We start from the raw sequence: 19,081 nt of genomic DNA on the forward strand, positions 1-19,081 counted from the left end.
TAAATAAATAAACACACCTAGCAATAGTTATGCAATGTGACCTATATGTCACATCTGGTAGAAAGGGGAGCAAACAGTTTCAACAATTTGTATTTCTGCATTTTGAACTGTCATTAAGGCGGCTACTTAGAATCATCTCAAATATAAAATATATTTTGATGAGTTTAACACTTTTTTGGTTGCTAGATAAATCCATATGTGTTATTTCATAGTTTTGATGTCTTCACTCTTTTTCTACAATGTAGAAAATAGTCAAATAAAGAAAAACTGGAATGAGTAGGTGTGTCCAAAATTTTGACTGGTACTGTATATTCATTTTACCCTAGCCAGTTGATAGTAAAACTAGGACGAATGTCAGAGAACAGCTTGTTAACACTGGTCTGAAGTTCGTCTGAAATGTACCATTATATTCGACATGATAAACAAACTACTGCCATGCCTTTTCACACACAAAAATGGATGTACACAGATAAAAGAGACGAATACTTTCAAGTAGATAGTTTTCGTTTAATTTGCCTCATCCACTCTTGCTCATATTTGGAGCTACTTCCTGAGATTTGATTGATGGAACAATCCAGCCAATGGTTAGGCAGTTTCGGCAGAGGGGAGTGATTGGTCAGGAGTAAAAGATCCAGAGTACCAATCACATTTCCACTTGCAAATATCTACAAATTTACAAAACATTTTACAAATTTAAATATCTCTTGGTAACGTGACAACAGTGACAGAACTCTGAGCGCTCGTAGATTCTAAATCTGCAAGTGTATTTTTGATTCACAGCAGAATATTCATACTCGTAAATGGATTTAATAATTCTGATTCTGAAAATAAATTATACTTGCAAATCTTATTTAATATATTCAAATATCAAGTTACGAGTTTTCGACCGTTGTTAACTATTTCACACATCATGACACAAGCTTGCAAAAATGTAATTACACATTTGCGAATTGTACTTGCAACAACGCATCTCAATGTGGACCACGAATTTCAAAATACAAACTCAAGTAGTTCTGTCTTCATTCTAATCCCATACATTCCACCATGAAGTTGCATATTTCCATTAGGGAACGCCTACTCTGTGAAGTGCGCGTGTACAATAACTCAGTTCAGCCTTACACTCTTTAGACCGCAAATTTTTTGAAACTTTGGCAAAAGTTAAAGTCTACAAAACCTAGTCAACTCTGTTCATGACAGATTCTAGTTATGGAAACAGAAAATTGTGTTGAGATCAAATGCTTCGGAGATGAGAAAATTAGCTAAATGTGGGCCAAAATGAAAATACTGAGTTACAGCTCAAATAAGGAAATCAGTTAATTGAAATGAATTCATTGGGCCCTAATCTATGGATTTCACATGACTGGGCAGGTGTGCAGCCATGGGTGGACCTGGGAGCCAGGCCCAGCCAATAAGAATTTGTTTTTCCCCACAAAGGGCTTTATTACAGACAGAAATACTTCTCAGCACCCCCTCCAACCCCCTCTTAGTCAATCCTGCAGATGAAGAAACCAGATTTGGGGCTCCCGAGTGGCACAGCGGTCTAAGGCACTGCATCTCAGTGCTAGAGGCATCACCTCAAACCCTGATTCGATTCCAGGCTGTAGTTCAACCGGATGTGATTGGCGAGTCCCATAGGGCGATGCACAATTGGCCCAGTCGTTAGGACGGAGAGCTGATCAACCCCTTCTCTGTTCCACTGCTGATTTTCGGCAGCAAGTTTAATATCTTTCAGGTGAGATGTGTTTTATACTTCTACCACTCAGCTTAAAGGCATTGAAAAACAATATTCACCCTGAAGAATCTAGTTCAATTGTCGGCTATTTCTATTGATTTCATGTTTTGTGAAAAGTGATCATATTGATGGATAAATACATCTTCTCTGTAGGACTTTGACTCCGAGGAGAGGAAAGTGATCTGCAAGACCCTTCGGTTTATTGCCCATTACTACACAGCTTCTTTGATGGTAAGACCTGTAGGCCTAATAGTCATCAACCCCATTGCCAATGTGTCTTTGCATATCAGTATTTCACTGTAGGCTATATCAAACAAGTATCTCAAATGCAATGAATATTTTGGTACAGTTTGTTTAATCACACAACGCTGTCTTTAAATCTACTGTTCATCGGTCTATTCTCTTTGCCTCGACATCTGTCCATCCTTCCACCTGCTGTTCAACAGTAGCGAGTCTGAGAGCTTAATGTCCAAAACTAAGAGCTTATTCACACAACTAGCATTTGGGACAGAAAATGGGTAAGATAACTTTATTTTTATTTTTTTCCCCTCCGTCTATCAATGCCACAGTTGGTCAATGTTTCAGAACATTTGAGAGCACAATACTTAGGCCCAGTATATTGAATTACAACTGTCATTCAACATCAACACAGATTTACATGTTTCCTGCTATTCTGACAGGAAATCCATGTCCTCCGATCTCAGTAAGCCTCAGATCATTCCTGCTGGAATGGACTCATCAGCCAGATATGTGAACTGTGTTGTGTCTAGCCTCCCCTTGTGGTAACATTTAGTACTGCAGTGTTAGTGCTGTACTGTTCAAATTTTATTGGGCACATACACATTTTTAGCAGAGATTATTGCAGGTGTAGCGAAATGCTTGTGTTCCTAGCTCCAACAGTGTTCATGATAGTTTCAAAGTTTGTTCGCCACATGCACGGGATACAACGGGTGTAAAACAGTACTGTGAAATTCTTACCTTGAGAGCTCTGTCCCAACAATTCAGTAATAGTGTTAATGATATAGATAAGAGAAAATAGGAGGGGAAAACATTTTAAAAATGTGAATATAGACAAGTCGGAGCCAGTACCTTATTCAGTGTGCAGGGGTACTCGAGTGGTTGAGGTAGGTTTATACATAAAAAGTGACTGGTAGTAGGATATACATGTAAACAGGGCTGAAAAGTGACTGGTAGCAGGAATATATAAATACTTATGGTAATATTACTATATATACATATAAACAGGAGTAATAGTGAACAGTAGCAGGAGTGGCGCAGCGGTCACTGGCGGTGTGTGTGTGTGTGTGTGGGGGGGGGGGGTAGAAACCTGTGAATGGGCATAGAGTCAGTGTGGATAGTCTGTGAGAGAGAGAAAGCAGTAGTTGTCAGCCATCTTATGGCCAGGGAATAGAAGTTGTATAGGAGTTGGTCTGAGCCTTGATGAACTAGCACAGGCTGCCGGACGGCAGCATGGAGAACGGTCCATGTCTGGGGTGGCTGGGGCCTTTCTCACACACCACCTGTCATGTACGTCCTGTATGGCTAGGAGCTCGCCCCCAAGGACGCACTGGGCCGTCTGCATCACCCACTGTAGGGCCTTCCGGTTGAGGGCAGTGCAGTTGACATACCAGGTGGTGATAGAACCAGTGCTATCGATGGTGCAGCTGTAAAAGTTCCTGAGGATCTGAGGGACCATGCCAAATTGCGGCCCTGTTTGACGTGGATGGGGGTGTGCACCCCACGTAGTCCACGATCAGCTCCTTGGTCTTACTGTATCTGTTATTTTAATATGATACACTTGATCTAACTCTACTTCCCAGGTTCTCCCCCAATTACTGATGTCGACATTGGGACTCTGCATGCTAAAAACCCTCTAGATCTGTGGAAGAAAGTGTTCACGGTCGTTTTTCCTCCTGAGGTCATTTCTGCACTATGGACAAACACACATACACTCACTACTGCACACCCACACACAATCACGTTACAATGTGTGTGATGCTAATCCATTACTCCTGTCTTGCACCAGTGAGCACCACAGAGAGCTGAAGAACCCAGCCAAGGACCTACAGTACAGTGAACTACATATTGTCTCCATGAGGGTCAAGAAAGACATGGTATGAACCTTGTCTCAACTCCAATGGCCCCAGTTAGCCTGGTGGTCCAGTGTGTTTGTGCTTTAGCCAACTTTCTGTGTTTGTTATGCTGCGTTTACACAGGCAGCCCAATTCTGATCTTTTGCCCAATTATTGACAGAAGAGCTGATCTGATCGGTCAAAGGAGCAATTAAAGTGGAAAAAGATCAGAAAATGATCAGCCTGTGTAAACGCAGCCCTAGGGTTAGAAGAGTTGGCTACAGCACACACTGTATGGGACCAGTCAAGGTCCATGGAGATTGTCAATAGAGCCAACCGATATATCGGTTCACCAATATTATCATTTTGTCCCCCAAATAATTGTATCAGACCCCAAAAAACATATCGGTTCGGGCTGTAATTGTCAAGATGATCATGTTCTTCTAATCTAGCTCAACCATCTCTACTTGTCTTCTAGTAACCCCAGTTACATTGCATTGTGGTTGCCCTGTAATAATCCATGTGTAATTGTCTGATCATAACTGTTTTAATGTGCAACGATAACCCTTGGAATGGCTGCAGCCAGATACACATGTGGCGCTTGAACTAAAATAACCTCTGCTGTGTTTCTGGCTCCAGCCAAGTGTCCACATGATGTTTTATTTATTGTCCCTCACCTGATTCAGCTCAGATAATACTCCTATTGGACAGGGATCATATGGTGGGTGGAGTCAGCCAATAGGAGTTGAGAGACTAGGGTACTGACTCCATGCCAATATAGAGAATGTGAATACTAAAGACTCAAACACGTGCCTTGATAGTCTAGAAATCCAGACAGAGCCATTAGCTGGAACTTGGTTCAGATGTACCCTTGATAGATGGATTTTTACGAGGTCAGAATTCCGTTCTGGCCTGGGTCACACTGAGCTTATATGTTTTTACCAGCACTACTGATTGAGTCTTTGTAATAAATGTCATACATGGCATGTGTCAAGTTTATCACCTAAATGAATCTGTGTCAGTTGGACCCTGAGCTCAGCATCCAGAACAGCGTTCTCTTATACCAGGTAACATCGTTTGACAGCCATCTTGCATGCTATTGTTAGGTTCTGAACAAGCTGAGTAAAAACTCAACCGGACAACTAAAAAAAGCTCAAACCAAGTTTATTAACCCACTGGGTCATACAGCTGCAAAAACAAGACACGGTTACACAAGCACATATTTTTATAACCTTATAATAGGTGTGGTAAACCCCTTATCTAGACAACCAATATATCTCTGTTGCTAGGCAGGAATTGAATTGGTTCCTCTCACTGATGTAGCCACAGCGCTGCCTGTTACTTAAACCTTTGTGGGCGTGGACTGTATGTGTGAGATAATACTGCAGCAGGAGAGACATTGTGGTGGGCCTCTCTGGCCCCCCTCCAGAGGTTTCTTCTCAATGTATCTATTGATTTGACCATGAGATGCATTCCTTACTCCTCCCCTTTTCTGCAGCCTGCCTTGTCAGAGACTAACAATTGCCTTTCACCTCTCTTCTCAGAAACATGGAACAGAATATGAAGCTTCTACTCTCAGTAACCTTCCATATTCTTAGTGCAATCTGTCTTTCATTGATTCCAACATATATACTTTCTTTATACAGTCATGAATGTGTTCTAGTATGGTAACATGATTACAGCTCAGCGTTCAACACCATATTGCCCACAAAGCTCATCACTAAGCTAAGGACACTGGGACTAAACACATCCCTCTGCAAATGGATCCTGGACTTCCTGTTTGTTTTTACAATGCTGCTACTCACTGTTTTACATCTATGCATAGTCACTTTACCCATACCTACATGTATGCTGCATTACAAATGACCTTGAGTAACCTGTACCCCCGCACATTAACTCGGTACCAGTACCCCCTGCACATTAACTCGGTACCGGTACCCCCTGTATATAGCCTCGTTGTTGTTATTTTGTGTTACTTTTTAAAAATTATAATTTTTTGTTTATTTGGTAAATATTTTCTTAACTATTTATTGAACTGCAATGTTGGTTAAGAGCTTATAAGTAACCATTTCACGGCAAGGTCTACCTGTTGTATTCAGCACATGACAAATAGTTTGATTCGATTTGAATTAGTACATTTCAAGCTAGAGTCTAACAGTATCCTTACATGGTTTTAACACTATACAATCTATACAATTGTGTGAAAACCATTTAGGATGAAGCCAAAACAATGATAACATTGTCATCTCTTTCTTGTCTAAAGAAACTGGACCAGTACAAGAGGAACGTGTCCAAGTCTTAGAGCTGGACACCTAACTTAATAGACTCATCACCTCTCAGCCAATGAGAACATCACAACAGAATGTTCTGGAGCTTAGACAGACTTTACCCTCTACTTCAGACTTGGCAGACACCTGTACGGTCATTTAAAATATACCCAGAGAAATGCTCTGATTACGATATACTGTAGAACTTACTATTTAATACATGTTTCAGATCAATTGTATTGGATTCAAACATTGATTTTCCTATTCACATACACAGCACAACAGTTTGTATTGTATGTTCATTAGAAACATTTATTTAGAAAAATACATTTACTTGGCATTTTTACAACAATATGGAGATCCAACACATCCCATCATACTGGCATGTCACTTTCTGCAAGCGTAGAAAACACAGATATCCAACAATATACCTTATTTCTAAAGTAAAAACAGTATTACAGTAGTATTACTTCTTTACAGTGTGTCAGAGAATCATTCACTAGATTTGTTGCCATACCGACATCACACCAATCACTTTCTTTGCTCATGACACTCCTAGTAAATGTGATAGTCCAACTCAAGAACCACGTCCATGGCTGTCTTTACAGGACAGACTTTACCACAGAAGTCCAGGATTCAATAACAGCAGAAATGCCCCAAATGGGCAGGGAATATAACTCCATTCCTTATTTGTGTTTCTTACTTTCAATTAGACAGTTTGAAGACAGATGGAAGGGGATGAACTGCATAGAAAGTGGTGGACCAAGGGTTCAAATCCCTGCTATTGGGGAATGTACCTTCATTGGCCTGTCTACCTGCTTTATATAGCAAGCTACGTGACTCACTCTCTGTAAGAGCGAACCATTTTCGTGAACGTGGTGGTGTACCTAATAAACTGGCCGCTGTGTGTATGTGGTATATTGTGCAGGTTTTGCTTACAGTACCACTAGACCAAACTACAGCACTCCCACACTCCTTTCTGTCTCCATGTTGGTGTCTGTTTCAGTGTTGGACGAGGCAGTCTCTGATCTTGTAGCTGATCACTCCCAGCAGCACCAGGGCAGGCAGGAAGGAGTAGAGCAGGAGGAAGTCCAGAGTGTAGCGGTCCAGGGCTCCTGGGTAACCCTGGTCTATGATGTCATCTCCATCTGTCATCAGACAGGCACCTGGCAAAGGTATACTGCCTGTATCTGCATAGAACATAGACAGAAGTAATCAACCCCAGACTCATTGTAAAAATCGGCCGATATACAGTACTCATGAGTCTTGACATTGGCTTTCTAGAGCAACCTGATAGGGATGTTCCAAACTGTTACAGTGCACTGATCACAGAATCTCCTTCATTTGGACACTGGTATCACTAGCTTTGTTAACTGGAGAAAGATTTGGTATGAGTCTTACTGCATGTGAAGTTGAGGCCATGGAACTCTGTGACGATGAGCAGCTCACATCCGTACTTCTGAAAGGTTAGGTAGCTGAGCCACTGGAACACCACAGGCATCTGCTGGTAACTCCTATGGAGGGAGAAAAACAGAACAGGACCAAAGTTTATAACTTTGAGAGTGGTTATGGGAGCCAATGCACAAACACATAACTTCACCAGTACCAATCATTTACAAAATGAATTGTTAAAGGGAATTGTTAAAGGATATGTAAAACAATAGCATGACAATTAGACACTGAAAACACAAGTCCATATTTCCTAGTAGTGGTCTGACCTGAGGAATCCGGAGCCCACCATGATTCCAGCTACGTTGAGCAGCGCCACTCCTGTGTTGACCATGTTGGGGTCCTGCACCACTCCCATCAGCACCAGGGTCAGCAGCTCACCCACCAGATGGGGCACCAGGATCACCGCCGAGAAACACAGGAACCTCCACATTTCTGGGTTCATCCCCACCGTCCTGAGAGAGAGTGACACACCCATGCATGGACACACAGTCACGTGTGAGAGACTATGAATGCAAATCTACAGTGGAGAGAACAAGTATTTGATACACTGCCGATTTAGCAGGTTTTCCTACTTGCAAAGCATGTAGAGGTCTGTCATTTTTTATCATAGCTACACTTCAACTGTGAGAGACTGAATCTAAAACAAAAATCCAGAAAATCACATTGTATGATTTTTAAGTAATTCATTTGCATTTTATTGCATGACATAAGTATTTGATACATCAGAAAAGCAGAACCAAATATTTGGTACAGAAACCTTGTTTGCAATTACAGAGATCATACGTTTCCTGTAGTTCTTGACCAGGTTTGCACACACTGCAGCAGAGATTTTGGTCCACTCCTCCATTCAGACCTTCTCCAGATCCTTCAGGTTTCGGGGCTGTCGCTGGGCAATACGGACTTTCAGCTCCCTACCAAAGATGTACTATTGGGTTCAGGTCTGGAGACTGGCTAGGCCACTCCAGGACCTTGAGATGCTTCTTACAGAGCCACTCCTTAGTTGCCCTGGCTGTGTGTTTCGGGTCGTTGTCATGCTGGAAGACCTAGCCACGACCCATCTACAATGCTCTTACTGAGGGAAAGAGGTTGTTGGCCAAGATCTCGCGATACATGGCCCCATCCATCCTCTCCTCAATACGGTGCAGTCGTCCTGTCCCCTTTGCATAAAAGCATCCCCAAAGAATGATGTTTCCACCTCCATGCTTCACGGTTCTTGGGGTTGTACTCATCCTTCTTCTTCCTCCAAACACGGCGAGTGAAGTTTAGACCAAAAAGCTCTATTTTTGTCTCATCAGACCACATGACCTTCTCCCATTCCTCCTCTGGATCATCCAGATGGTCATTGGCAAACTTCAGATGGGCCTGGACATGCGCTGGCTTGAGCAGGGGGACCTTGCGTGCGCTGCAGGATTTCAATCCATGACGGCGTAGTGTGGTACTAATGGTTTTCTTTGAGACTGTGTCCCAGCTCTCTTCAGGTCATTGACCAGGTCCTGCCGTGTAGTTCTGGGCTGATCCCTCACCTTCCTCATGATCATTGATGCCCCACGAGGTGAGATCTTGCATGGAGCCCCAGACCGAGGGTGATTGACCGTCATCTTGAACTTCTTCCATTTTCTAATAATTGCGCCAACAGTTGTTGCCTTCTCACCAAGCTGCTTGCCTATTGTCCTGTAGCCCATCCCAGCCTTGTGCAGGTCTACAATATTATCCCTGATGTCCTTACACAGCTCTCTGGTCTTGGTCATTGTGGAGAGGTTGGAGTCTGTTTGATTGAGTCTGTTTGATTTTCTGGATTTTTGTTTTATATTCCGTCCCTCACAGTTGAAGTGTACCTATGATAAACATTACAGACCTAGTAGGAAAACCTGCAAAATCGGCAGTGTATCAAATACTTGTTCTCCCCACTGTACATGGTAAACACACACACACGTTATGTTCTTCTATCCTCATCAGGACATAAAATAAATTTACATTCAAAATACAATTTTTCCATACTATTCTCACACACACACACACACACACACACACACACACACACACACACACACACACACACACACACACACACACACACACACACACACACACACACACACACACACACACACACACACACACACACACACACACACACACACACACACACACACACCAGTACAGGAAGGAGGAAAAGATGAACACGCTGATGATGCTGAAGGGGAGGATGTGGAAGATGTAGGCCAAGAACATCTGCCACTTTTGGTACAGGCCATCCTTACTCTCCTGGTCAGCCATGGCCCTCAGAGCAGGAACTAGAGATGACAACATCATTAGGGCAGTGGTGATTATGATATGAACACAACCCCTGCTATTGCATCCAGGTAAATATTCCAAGGATACCTTGAATTGTTTTACCATTAAACTATTACACTGATTGTATTCGTTTCTCTTGTATAATGTCATTTCAGCACAGAGATGTGTGTGCTAAAAGTAGCTTTGCCTATGGGCTACTAAATATCCCAAAGTTCAAGACAGATAAACGTTATAAACCCACTGCCGCTATCTACAGCTGTTTCGGTGCTTATTGACTCGTGGTTGCCCTTAAGTCGCTTGGCCTAGTCCCTTATCTCCTTCTATATCCCTTATCGCTACTCCGTGAGATAGGGGATGGAAGGAGACGGGGTAAAATAGGAGGGTTCATTGAACTTTCCATTGAGATCTGGAGAAAAGTTCCTAGTCAGGGGCCTCTCACCAAATAAGGTCCAAGAGACTTACTGAGTGATTATCTACTACTCTAGAGCAAGCAAACATAGTGCACTATTACAGGGAATAGGGTGCCATTTCAGACATAGACCATGCAGAAACAACAAGTTAACTCACACAGAGCTACAGCGTTCAGCATGTCAGTGTAAGAAACAACAATCTAACTCACACAGAGCTACAGCATTCAGCATGTCAGTGTAAGAAACAACAAGCTAACTCACACAGAGCTACAGCGTTCAGCATGTCAGTGTAAGAAACAACAAGCTAACTCACACAGAGCTACAGCGTTCAGCATGTCAGTGTAAGAAACAACAATCTAACTCACACAGAGCTACAGCGTTCAGCATGTCAGTGTAAGAAACAACAATCTAACTCACACAGAGCTACAGCGTTCAGCATGCCAGTGTAAGAAACAACAATCTAACTCACACAGAGCTACAGCGTTCAGCATGCCAGTGTAAGAAACAACAAGTTAACTCACACAGAGCTACAGCGTTCAGCATGCCAGTGTAAGAAACAACAATCTAACTCACACAGAGCTACAGCGTTCAGCATGTCAGTGTAAGAAACAACAAGTTAACTCACACAGAGCTACAGCGTTCAGCATGTCAGTGTAAGAAACAACAAGTTAACTCACACAGAGCTACAGCGTTCAGCATGTCAGTGTAAGAAACAACAAGTTAACTCACACAGAGCTACAGCGTTCAGCATGTCAGTGTAAGAAACAACAAGTTAACTCACACAGAGCTACGGCGTTCAGCATGTCAGTGTAAGAAACAACAAGTTAACTCACACAGAGCTACAGCGTTCAGCATGTCAGTGTAAGAAACAACAATCTAACTCACACAGAGCTACAGCGTTCAGCATGTCAGTGTAAGAAACAACAATCTAACTCACACAGAGCTACAGCGTTCAGCATGCCAGTGTAAGGCGACGCCCCCATTGCTTGGTAGATGATGCCAATCCGGTCCTGTACCGCTCCCTTGGTGATGTCATCATCCAGCCTCATGACAAAGAAGGCCACAAACAGGCCATAGATGAGGTTCTGTGACAGACGCATCAGGACACCCATCCTGTCTCGAGACAGGTTCCTCACAGTCCTCCTACAGAAAGAGAGAAAGGTTAGACCATTGTCTTCCTTCAGGTGGCGTCATTCTAACACGACACGCGTTGCCAGAAGCCAGATCAGTGCAGACAGCACTGGAGACGATGGAGGTCAGACAGGACTGAGTCAGACAGTAAATCAGGGGTAGTGGCATCATACTACCACGTCATAGGCTACTATACCCTTAGGAAAAAAACATAGACTTATTTTACCTTCATAATCAAAAGCAGCACAGTAGTTTGACCTCTGACCTGAGAAGCACAGCCAGCTTGGCCAGGCCGCTGGGTGACTCTTTGCTCTTGAAGGGGATGCTGGGTTTGTCTGTTCGCTGGCAACTCTGCTCAATCTGTCTCAGCATGCTCTGATTGATCTCTGAGTCCTGATAGGCCGAGGTGATCTTGTGCATGCGGCTGTAGGTGGTGGCCTCTCTCTCACTGCAGCGTGTGTCCACTGACGTCAGATCCACTGTTGGTCAATCCATTGGGCAGGTTCGAGGGTCAATAGAGAGATAGGGGTGGTACATGAAAACATTGTGTGAAGTTAATATATTACTGTACCATAGATATCAAAGGGGTTGCAGTATTCTGGACAGTTGTAGCCACATGCGCTGAAAAAGTCCACCATCTCTCCAGGCTGGCCACAGAACACCAGCTCGCCTTTACTCATTATGGCTATTCTACTGAAGACCTAGGAAACACACATAACAGAGAGTATAATGCATCAACAGACAAATCTCAGGGATGAAAATAATCTGTCAAATTGACATAATCACTGAACGTAAGGGAATAACACAAAGCAGCTTTCTCTTTCCCTCACCCTGAAGAGTTCAGAGCGTGGCTGGTGGATGGTCACTATGACAATGCGGTCCCTTCTGGCCAGCTCAGCCAGTAAAACAACAATCTGATTGGCCGTCATGCTGTCAAGGCCCGTGGTTGGCTCGTCCAGAAGGATGACCTCTGAAACGACATCACATGTCCCAAAGTAACACATCGGAATATTTAACATAGAAAAAACTTCCACATCAATTTTATTCTAACTTTTAAAAACAGTTGAACTTTTTTAAATGGCACAGTCCCCCTCTAAGGGGCAACTATTTGAGATAAGTGTGTTCTTTTCTGTTAATTTATCCAATTACCACAATTAAAAGATTGCCTTTTTAAAAAGGATGAGTGGAATTAACAGATGCATTAATTGTGTGATGATTAATTCATTTCCTGGTTGATTGGCGAGGCAGCGGATGGGAACCCTTCATTAATGTGGCCTAGTGTTTGGGTGGAGAGTGCTCCCTCTAATCCGAATGAGGACTGAGACCCCCTCACCCCCTGTGGGTCCTCAGGCCCTGATAAACTCCACCTGGGACACCCCCACATGATTCACTCAGCTTAATACTGAGTGTGTAATAACCCTGTCTTTCATTACCCCCCCATCTCTCCCTCTCTTATCACCCCTCTGTCCATCCCTCTCTGTTTCTAGTCTATTATTAGACACAGGTCTCATTGTTAGCCGCTCAGAAGTGGTTGAACTTTGTGATGATCAACTTTTTCCTTCGCTCAAGGTGACATACTCTTATTCTAACAAGGCACAGTATAATCCATGATATTGAAAATATGTTTTCTTGGTTTTGTAGAATAACCTGTATTTTCCTACACATATGTTAGTAATGTATGTATGTGTTTGTTTAAGGGGTATTTACATGCTTGTCTCCTGAAATTCTGCACAGGCAGTGACCAAAGACAGCTTCTTTGTACTCACTAGGGTCCTGAAGCAACTGCATGGCAATGGACACTCTCCTCCTCTCTCCCCCAGAGATCCCTGGGAAGATGCGTCCTCCGATCACACTGTGGGCCACTTGACCTAGACTCAGCTCCGCCATCACCGCCAACACCTGCAGGCCAGGCCAAGTAGTCAGGGGTCAACAACTTATCACAGTTGATACCAGAATAGCTTGAGAACATCAAAGATATCTTAATGTGTATCTGTTGTAGGCCAGCCCTGGTCTAGAGGTTATCTATAGTCTGTACGATTCACACCTTCTTGTGGATGACGTCTGCTGAGTCTCGTCTCAGGGCCAACTGGGCTGTGTATGTCAGAGTCTCCTCCACTGTCAGGTAACTCAGCAGGTTGTCACTCTACAGAGGGAAGACAGAAAGCCAGGGATTAAGACAGATCGAAGGCATGAGATCAAAATATTAGTAGTCCATGTATTGTGTATGCACTGTATAGTGAACTCTATGTTTTCTACTCAGAGCACCATGTATCTTTTGTAAAATGGTCAACTGATGTCAAACAGTTGTAGCTGTTACCTACCTCTGCACAGACATAGGGGACTGTCTGTTACCTACCTCTGCACAGACATAGGGGACTGTCTGTTACCTACCTCTGCACAGACATAGGGGACTGTCTGTTACCTACCTCTGCACAGACATAGGGGACTGTCTGTTACCTACCTCTGCACAGACATAGGGGACTGTCTGTTACCTACCTCTGCACAGACGTAGGGGACTGTCTGTTACCTACCTCTGCACAGACGTAGGGGACTGTCTGTTACCTACCTCTGCACAGACATAGGGGACTGTCTGTTACCTACCTCTGCACAGACGTAGGGGACTGTCTGTTACCTACCTCTGCACAGACGTAGGGGACTGTCTGTTACCTAAGTGATCCGTGTTAAAGGTGAGGTGAACTGTGAGAGTTTTGTGTGTATGTATTGAAGTTGTATAATGCTGTCTTTCTCTTTCTGTTTACTGTGTGCCCCTAACATAGATTGAATGGTCTGAGCTTTAATGATTGACTGACAGCAGAGCCCTACTGGATTATGGAACTTTGATGTGCTCACGCACCATGGGTATGAGCGTGGATGCATGAGTGAGTGCGTGCGTGAATGAACTCTCCTGCTCCTCTTCTTAATTACTGTGCGATTTAATATCACCATCTCATCCAAGGCTTAGGAGGGAAATTTAATGACTGGATTAGTTTATGGCCCCGGTGAGCAGGGAGGATTTTATCTGCAGTAAAAGGAGAGATTATTTCAAAGGACTGGGTTCTAAACTCAGTGATTTAATTTAGCTGTGGATACACATGAACATCCCAGAGAAAGATTACTGAATGTAGAAACTATCTGTAACTCCTGTTAATTCCACCCTGGCTGACCACCCATCCCCTACTTGAAGTGAGTAGAGTTGATGGAGAGAGTGTATTTGTGGACTCTTTACCCAACGCCACGTATTTCACCCACTCTCTCTCACTTTCTCATGCAGCAGTTTACGGACAAAGCTCAACGTCATGTCAGCCAGCTTGAACTTTATACTGCTAGCAAATATGATAAGCTAAGAACAATATTTATGGCGGTCTGTGAATAGTGAGTGAGAGGTGAGACTGTATTACTTTGTTTGTGTGTGTTTACCTGTAGCACATAGGAGAAACAATCCTGGTACTGCTCTCTTTTCAGCTTCCTCCCGTTGACAGACACATCTCCCAGAAGAATCCCTGAGTTCCCAATCCTCCCAGAGATAGCATCCAGGAGAGTGGTCTTCCCTGAGCCTGGCACACACAGAACGCAGCACAGGATGAGACAAATATGATTGTGCGGTAGTAGAATTACAGTATTTTACATAGATTGCATGGTAAGAGGAGGCATTGTACTATAAAATGTACTGTAGGTAAATATTTTATGTTACTGGTTATGTTAGAGGTCTCGGCACCCAGAAACAAATTACTCTGACAGTCTGGTCTCAGAGCAAAACATATTATATGTTACTAAAATCTATGCCACTTCATTTAGTATAATATATGTTGCGTTATGTTACATTATTTTACATGTTTATTATGATTTACTGAACAAAAAATATAAACGCAATATGTTAAAGTGTTGGTCCCATGTTTCATGAGCTGAAATAAAAGATCCCAGAAATTGTCCATATGCACAAAAAGCTTGTTTCTCTCAAATATTAGTGAGCATTTCTCCTTTTCCAATATAATCCATCAACCTGACAGGTGTGACATATCAAGAAGCTGATTAAACAGCATGATCATTACACACAGCATGATCATTACATAGGTGGACCGTGCTGGGGAAAATAAAAGGCCACTCTTAAATGTGCAGTTTTGTCACACAACACAATGCCACAGATGTCTACATTTTGAGGGAGCGTGCTGACATGCTGACTGCAGGAATGTCTACCAGAGCTGTTGCCAGATAATTCAATGTTCATTTCTCTACCATAAGCCACCTCCAAAGTGGTTTTAGAGAATTTGACAGCATGTCCAACCAGCCTCACAACCGCAGACCACGTGTAACCACGCCAGCCCAGGACCTCCACATCCGGCTTCTTCACCTGCGGGATTGTCTGAGACCAGCCACCCGGACTGCTGATGAAACTGAGGAGTATTTCTGTCTGTAATAAAGCCCTAATTCTGATTGGCTGGGCCTATGCCCTCCCAGGCCCACCCATGGCTGCGCCCCTGCCCAGTCATGTGAAATCCATAGATTAGGGCCTAATGAATGTATTTCAATTCACTGATTTCCTTATATGAACTGTACCTCAGTAAATCAAAGACATTTTTCCATGTTATGTTTATATTTTTGTTCAGTATATATTATGTACGATAAGATGGTAGGTTACTTAAAGCAAAAATGAGAGGGTGGTGGTTGTGGGGTAGATGGGTGGGTGTACAACGCAAACGTCTAGCAACCCAAATGTTGTGAGTCAAATCTTATCACAGGCAACTTTAGCATTTTAGCACAAATTGCATTTTGTAACAAATCATCTGAATTGTAATTCGCAACATACGATATGTCTTACAATTCATATTATATTGTACGACTGCTATTACATTGGTAGGCCAATGTAACATAACCTAACATACATTGGCTTGTGAAAGTATTCACCCCCTTTGGCATTTTTCCCATTTTGTTGCCTTACAACCTGGAATTAAAATAGATATTTTTAGGGGGTTTGGTATCATTTAATTTACACAACATGCCTACCACTTTGAAGATGCAAAATATTTTTTATTGTGAAACAAACAAGAAATAACACAAAAAAACTGAAAACTTGAGCGTGCATAACTATTCACCAATTTATAGAGCCACCTTTTGCAGCAATTACAGCTGCAAGTCTCTTGGGGTATGTCTCTATAATCTTGGCACATCAAGGCAGAACTGCTCCAGCTCCGTCAAGTTCCCCTTAAACCACTCAAGTGTTGATTTAGCAGTATGCTTAGGGTCATTGTCCTGATGGAAGGTGAACCTCCGTTCCAGTCTCATATCTCAGGTTTCCCTCAAGAACTTCCCTGTATTTAGCCATCATTCCTTCAATTCTGAATAGTTTCCCAGACCCTGCCGATGAAAACATTCCCAAAAACATCCCCCATGATGCTGCCACCACCATGCTTCACTGTGGGGATGTTGTGCTTGGGGTGATGAGAGGTGTTGGGTTTGTGCCAGACATAGCATTTTCCTTGATGGTCAAAAAGCTCAATTTTAGTCTCATCTGACCAGAGTACCTTCTTGCATATGTTTGGGGAGTCTCCCACATGTCTTTTGGTGAACACCAAACGTGTTTGCTTATTTTTTCTTTAAGCAATGGCTTTTTTCTGGACTCTCTTCTGTAAAGCCCAGCTCTGTGGAGTGTACGGCTTAAAGTGGTCCTATGGACAGGACAATTTCCGCTGTGGAGCTTTGCAGGTCCTTCATGGTTATCTTTGGTCTCTTTGTTGCCTCTCTGATTAATGCCCTCCTTGCCTGGTCCATAAGTTTAGGTGGGCGGCCCTCTCTTGGCAGGTTTGTTGTGTGGCTATAGTCTTTCAATTTTTAATAATGGATTTAATTGTGCTCTGTGGGATGTTCAAAGTTTCTGATATTTTTTTATAACCCAACCCTGATCTGTACTTCTCCACAACTTTGTCCCTGAGCTGTTTGGAGAACTCCTTGGTCTTCGTGGTGCCGCTTTCTTGGTGGTGGCATTTGCTTAGTGGTGTTGCAGACTCTGGGGCCTTTCAAAACAGGTTTATATATACTGAGATCATGTGACAGATCATGTGACACTTAGATTGTACACAGGTGGACTTTTTTTTACTAATTATGTGACTTCTGAAGGTAATTGGTTGCACCAGATCTTATTGAGGGGCTTCATAGTAAAGGGGTGAATACATACACACACATCACTTTACCATCTGTTTTTTTAAATTAATTTTTTAACAAATCGTTTCTTTCATTTCACTTCACCAATTTGGATGATTTTGTGTATGTCCATTACCTGAAATCCAAATAAACATTCATTTAAATGACAGGTTGTAATTTAACAAAATAGGAAAAACACCAATGGGGATGAATACTTTTGCAAGGCACTGAATCATACTAAACGGAGTGGCACAGATGTTAGTAGCATATAATACGTTTTGATCTGAGACCAGATTGACTGAGTATTTGGTTCTTCATTGGTGTGTTTGTGTTGCCCACCTGAGTTCCCCAGTATTCCCATGATCTGCCCACTGTTCACATGGAAGGAGACGCCATTGAGAATCTGTCTGGTCCATTTCTTTTTGAAGGTGGCGAGGTCCCACCAATGCCCCACGCGCTCACTGACAAGGGCACATGCATGCACACACACAAAGGGCACATGCATGCACACACACAACGTTTACTGAATCTGTTATGAGTATAATTGGCTCGTTCCACAAAATGGGTCCCATTTAATATCAGAAGTACAAATTGTGCACCAATATTGAATTTTAAAATATAATTTTATTATTAAATTAAGTACCTTTTAATATAGACCACATGGAACATTTAAGAAATAAGATTTTGAAATGAATAAAGGTGAATTATGGTTGACTAAAGATGCAATCGTCAACCCTGATAGGTTCAACCCTGTTACTTTATTTGGCACTTAATAAGCACTTACTATAGTCATTTGAAATGGGAAAGCATGTTTTTTATTAGGTTGAACATGTGTTCTTCATTACAGAATGTAAAAATGAGGTGAAATCGACCCCAAAAAATCAAGTTAACACCACCCATTTCGTGGAACGACCCAATTCATGTAATGTTCTGCACAGTAGATACAGAGATGCAGCTGCTCTGCTTTAGATGAGCAGATACAATGTTTCCATTTTTACCTCCCTGTTACTGTACCAGAATAGTATGTTCAAGTACAAAATCTTGCCGCTTGATGCGATTACTGGTATAACAAGCCCTATCTTTTGTCGAGTAGGACCTAAATGTAATATTTAAAGGCACAATCCGTAATTGTTGTAACAGTTCATTCACAGTACCAAACAAAGGGACAGTGATATCATGCATCACATTCGTAACACATCTTTCCATCTTGTCAATAGCATTAGCTTACCTGACGCTGTAGGAGACGTGGCTAACGCTCAGGCAGCAGGAGGGTTGCGGTTGGTCAGAGGGTCCTGGTCCAGACCTCTTCACCACGCTCTTCTCCGACACAAACTTAAAAGATTCCTTAGACCTGCTCTCTGTCCCCTCTGGTGTTACTTCCATAGAGTAGGACCCATTCATCATGGTTTCACAGCTCTGCTCATCCAAGCCACAAATATATGTTGTCTCTATGTGCGTCTTCTTTCTGTAGTCATCTGTTTGTGGCCATTCAGCATTACGTTGTGACAGTGGCGCCGGCACCATTAACACAGCGCTCTTATCAGTGGAACTTTGCTCTTGGGCTGTATAAAGAGAAAGGTAACAATA

At 42.7% G+C, this 19,081-nt stretch overlaps 1 protein-coding gene across 1 annotated transcript; it reads right to left on the reverse strand.

Annotated features, from left to right (window-relative positions):
• Positions 1–6,020: 6,020 nt before the first annotated feature.
• On the reverse strand, positions 6,021–19,064 carry abcg5 (ATP-binding cassette, sub-family G (WHITE), member 5). The gene is made up of 13 exons (XM_029685308.2): positions 18,723–19,064; positions 17,834–17,955; positions 14,777–14,913; positions 13,404–13,502; positions 13,126–13,258; positions 12,190–12,329; positions 11,931–12,060; positions 11,625–11,838; positions 11,166–11,371; positions 9,679–9,817; positions 7,790–7,975; positions 7,473–7,585; positions 6,021–7,261 (listed from the first exon to the last, which is right to left on the reverse strand). Exons 1-13 carry the CDS (start codon positions 19,016–19,018, stop codon positions 7,074–7,076), a joined length of 2,103 nt encoding a protein of 700 aa, XP_029541168.1. The 5' UTR covers positions 19,019–19,064; the 3' UTR covers positions 6,021–7,073.
• Between the last annotated feature and the right edge of the window lie 17 nt (positions 19,065–19,081).

The sequence above is a fragment of the Oncorhynchus nerka genome, linkage group LG16, assembly GCF_034236695.1.
Source record: "Oncorhynchus nerka isolate Pitt River linkage group LG16, Oner_Uvic_2.0, whole genome shotgun sequence".
NCBI lineage: Eukaryota > Metazoa > Chordata > Actinopteri > Salmoniformes > Salmonidae > Oncorhynchus > Oncorhynchus nerka.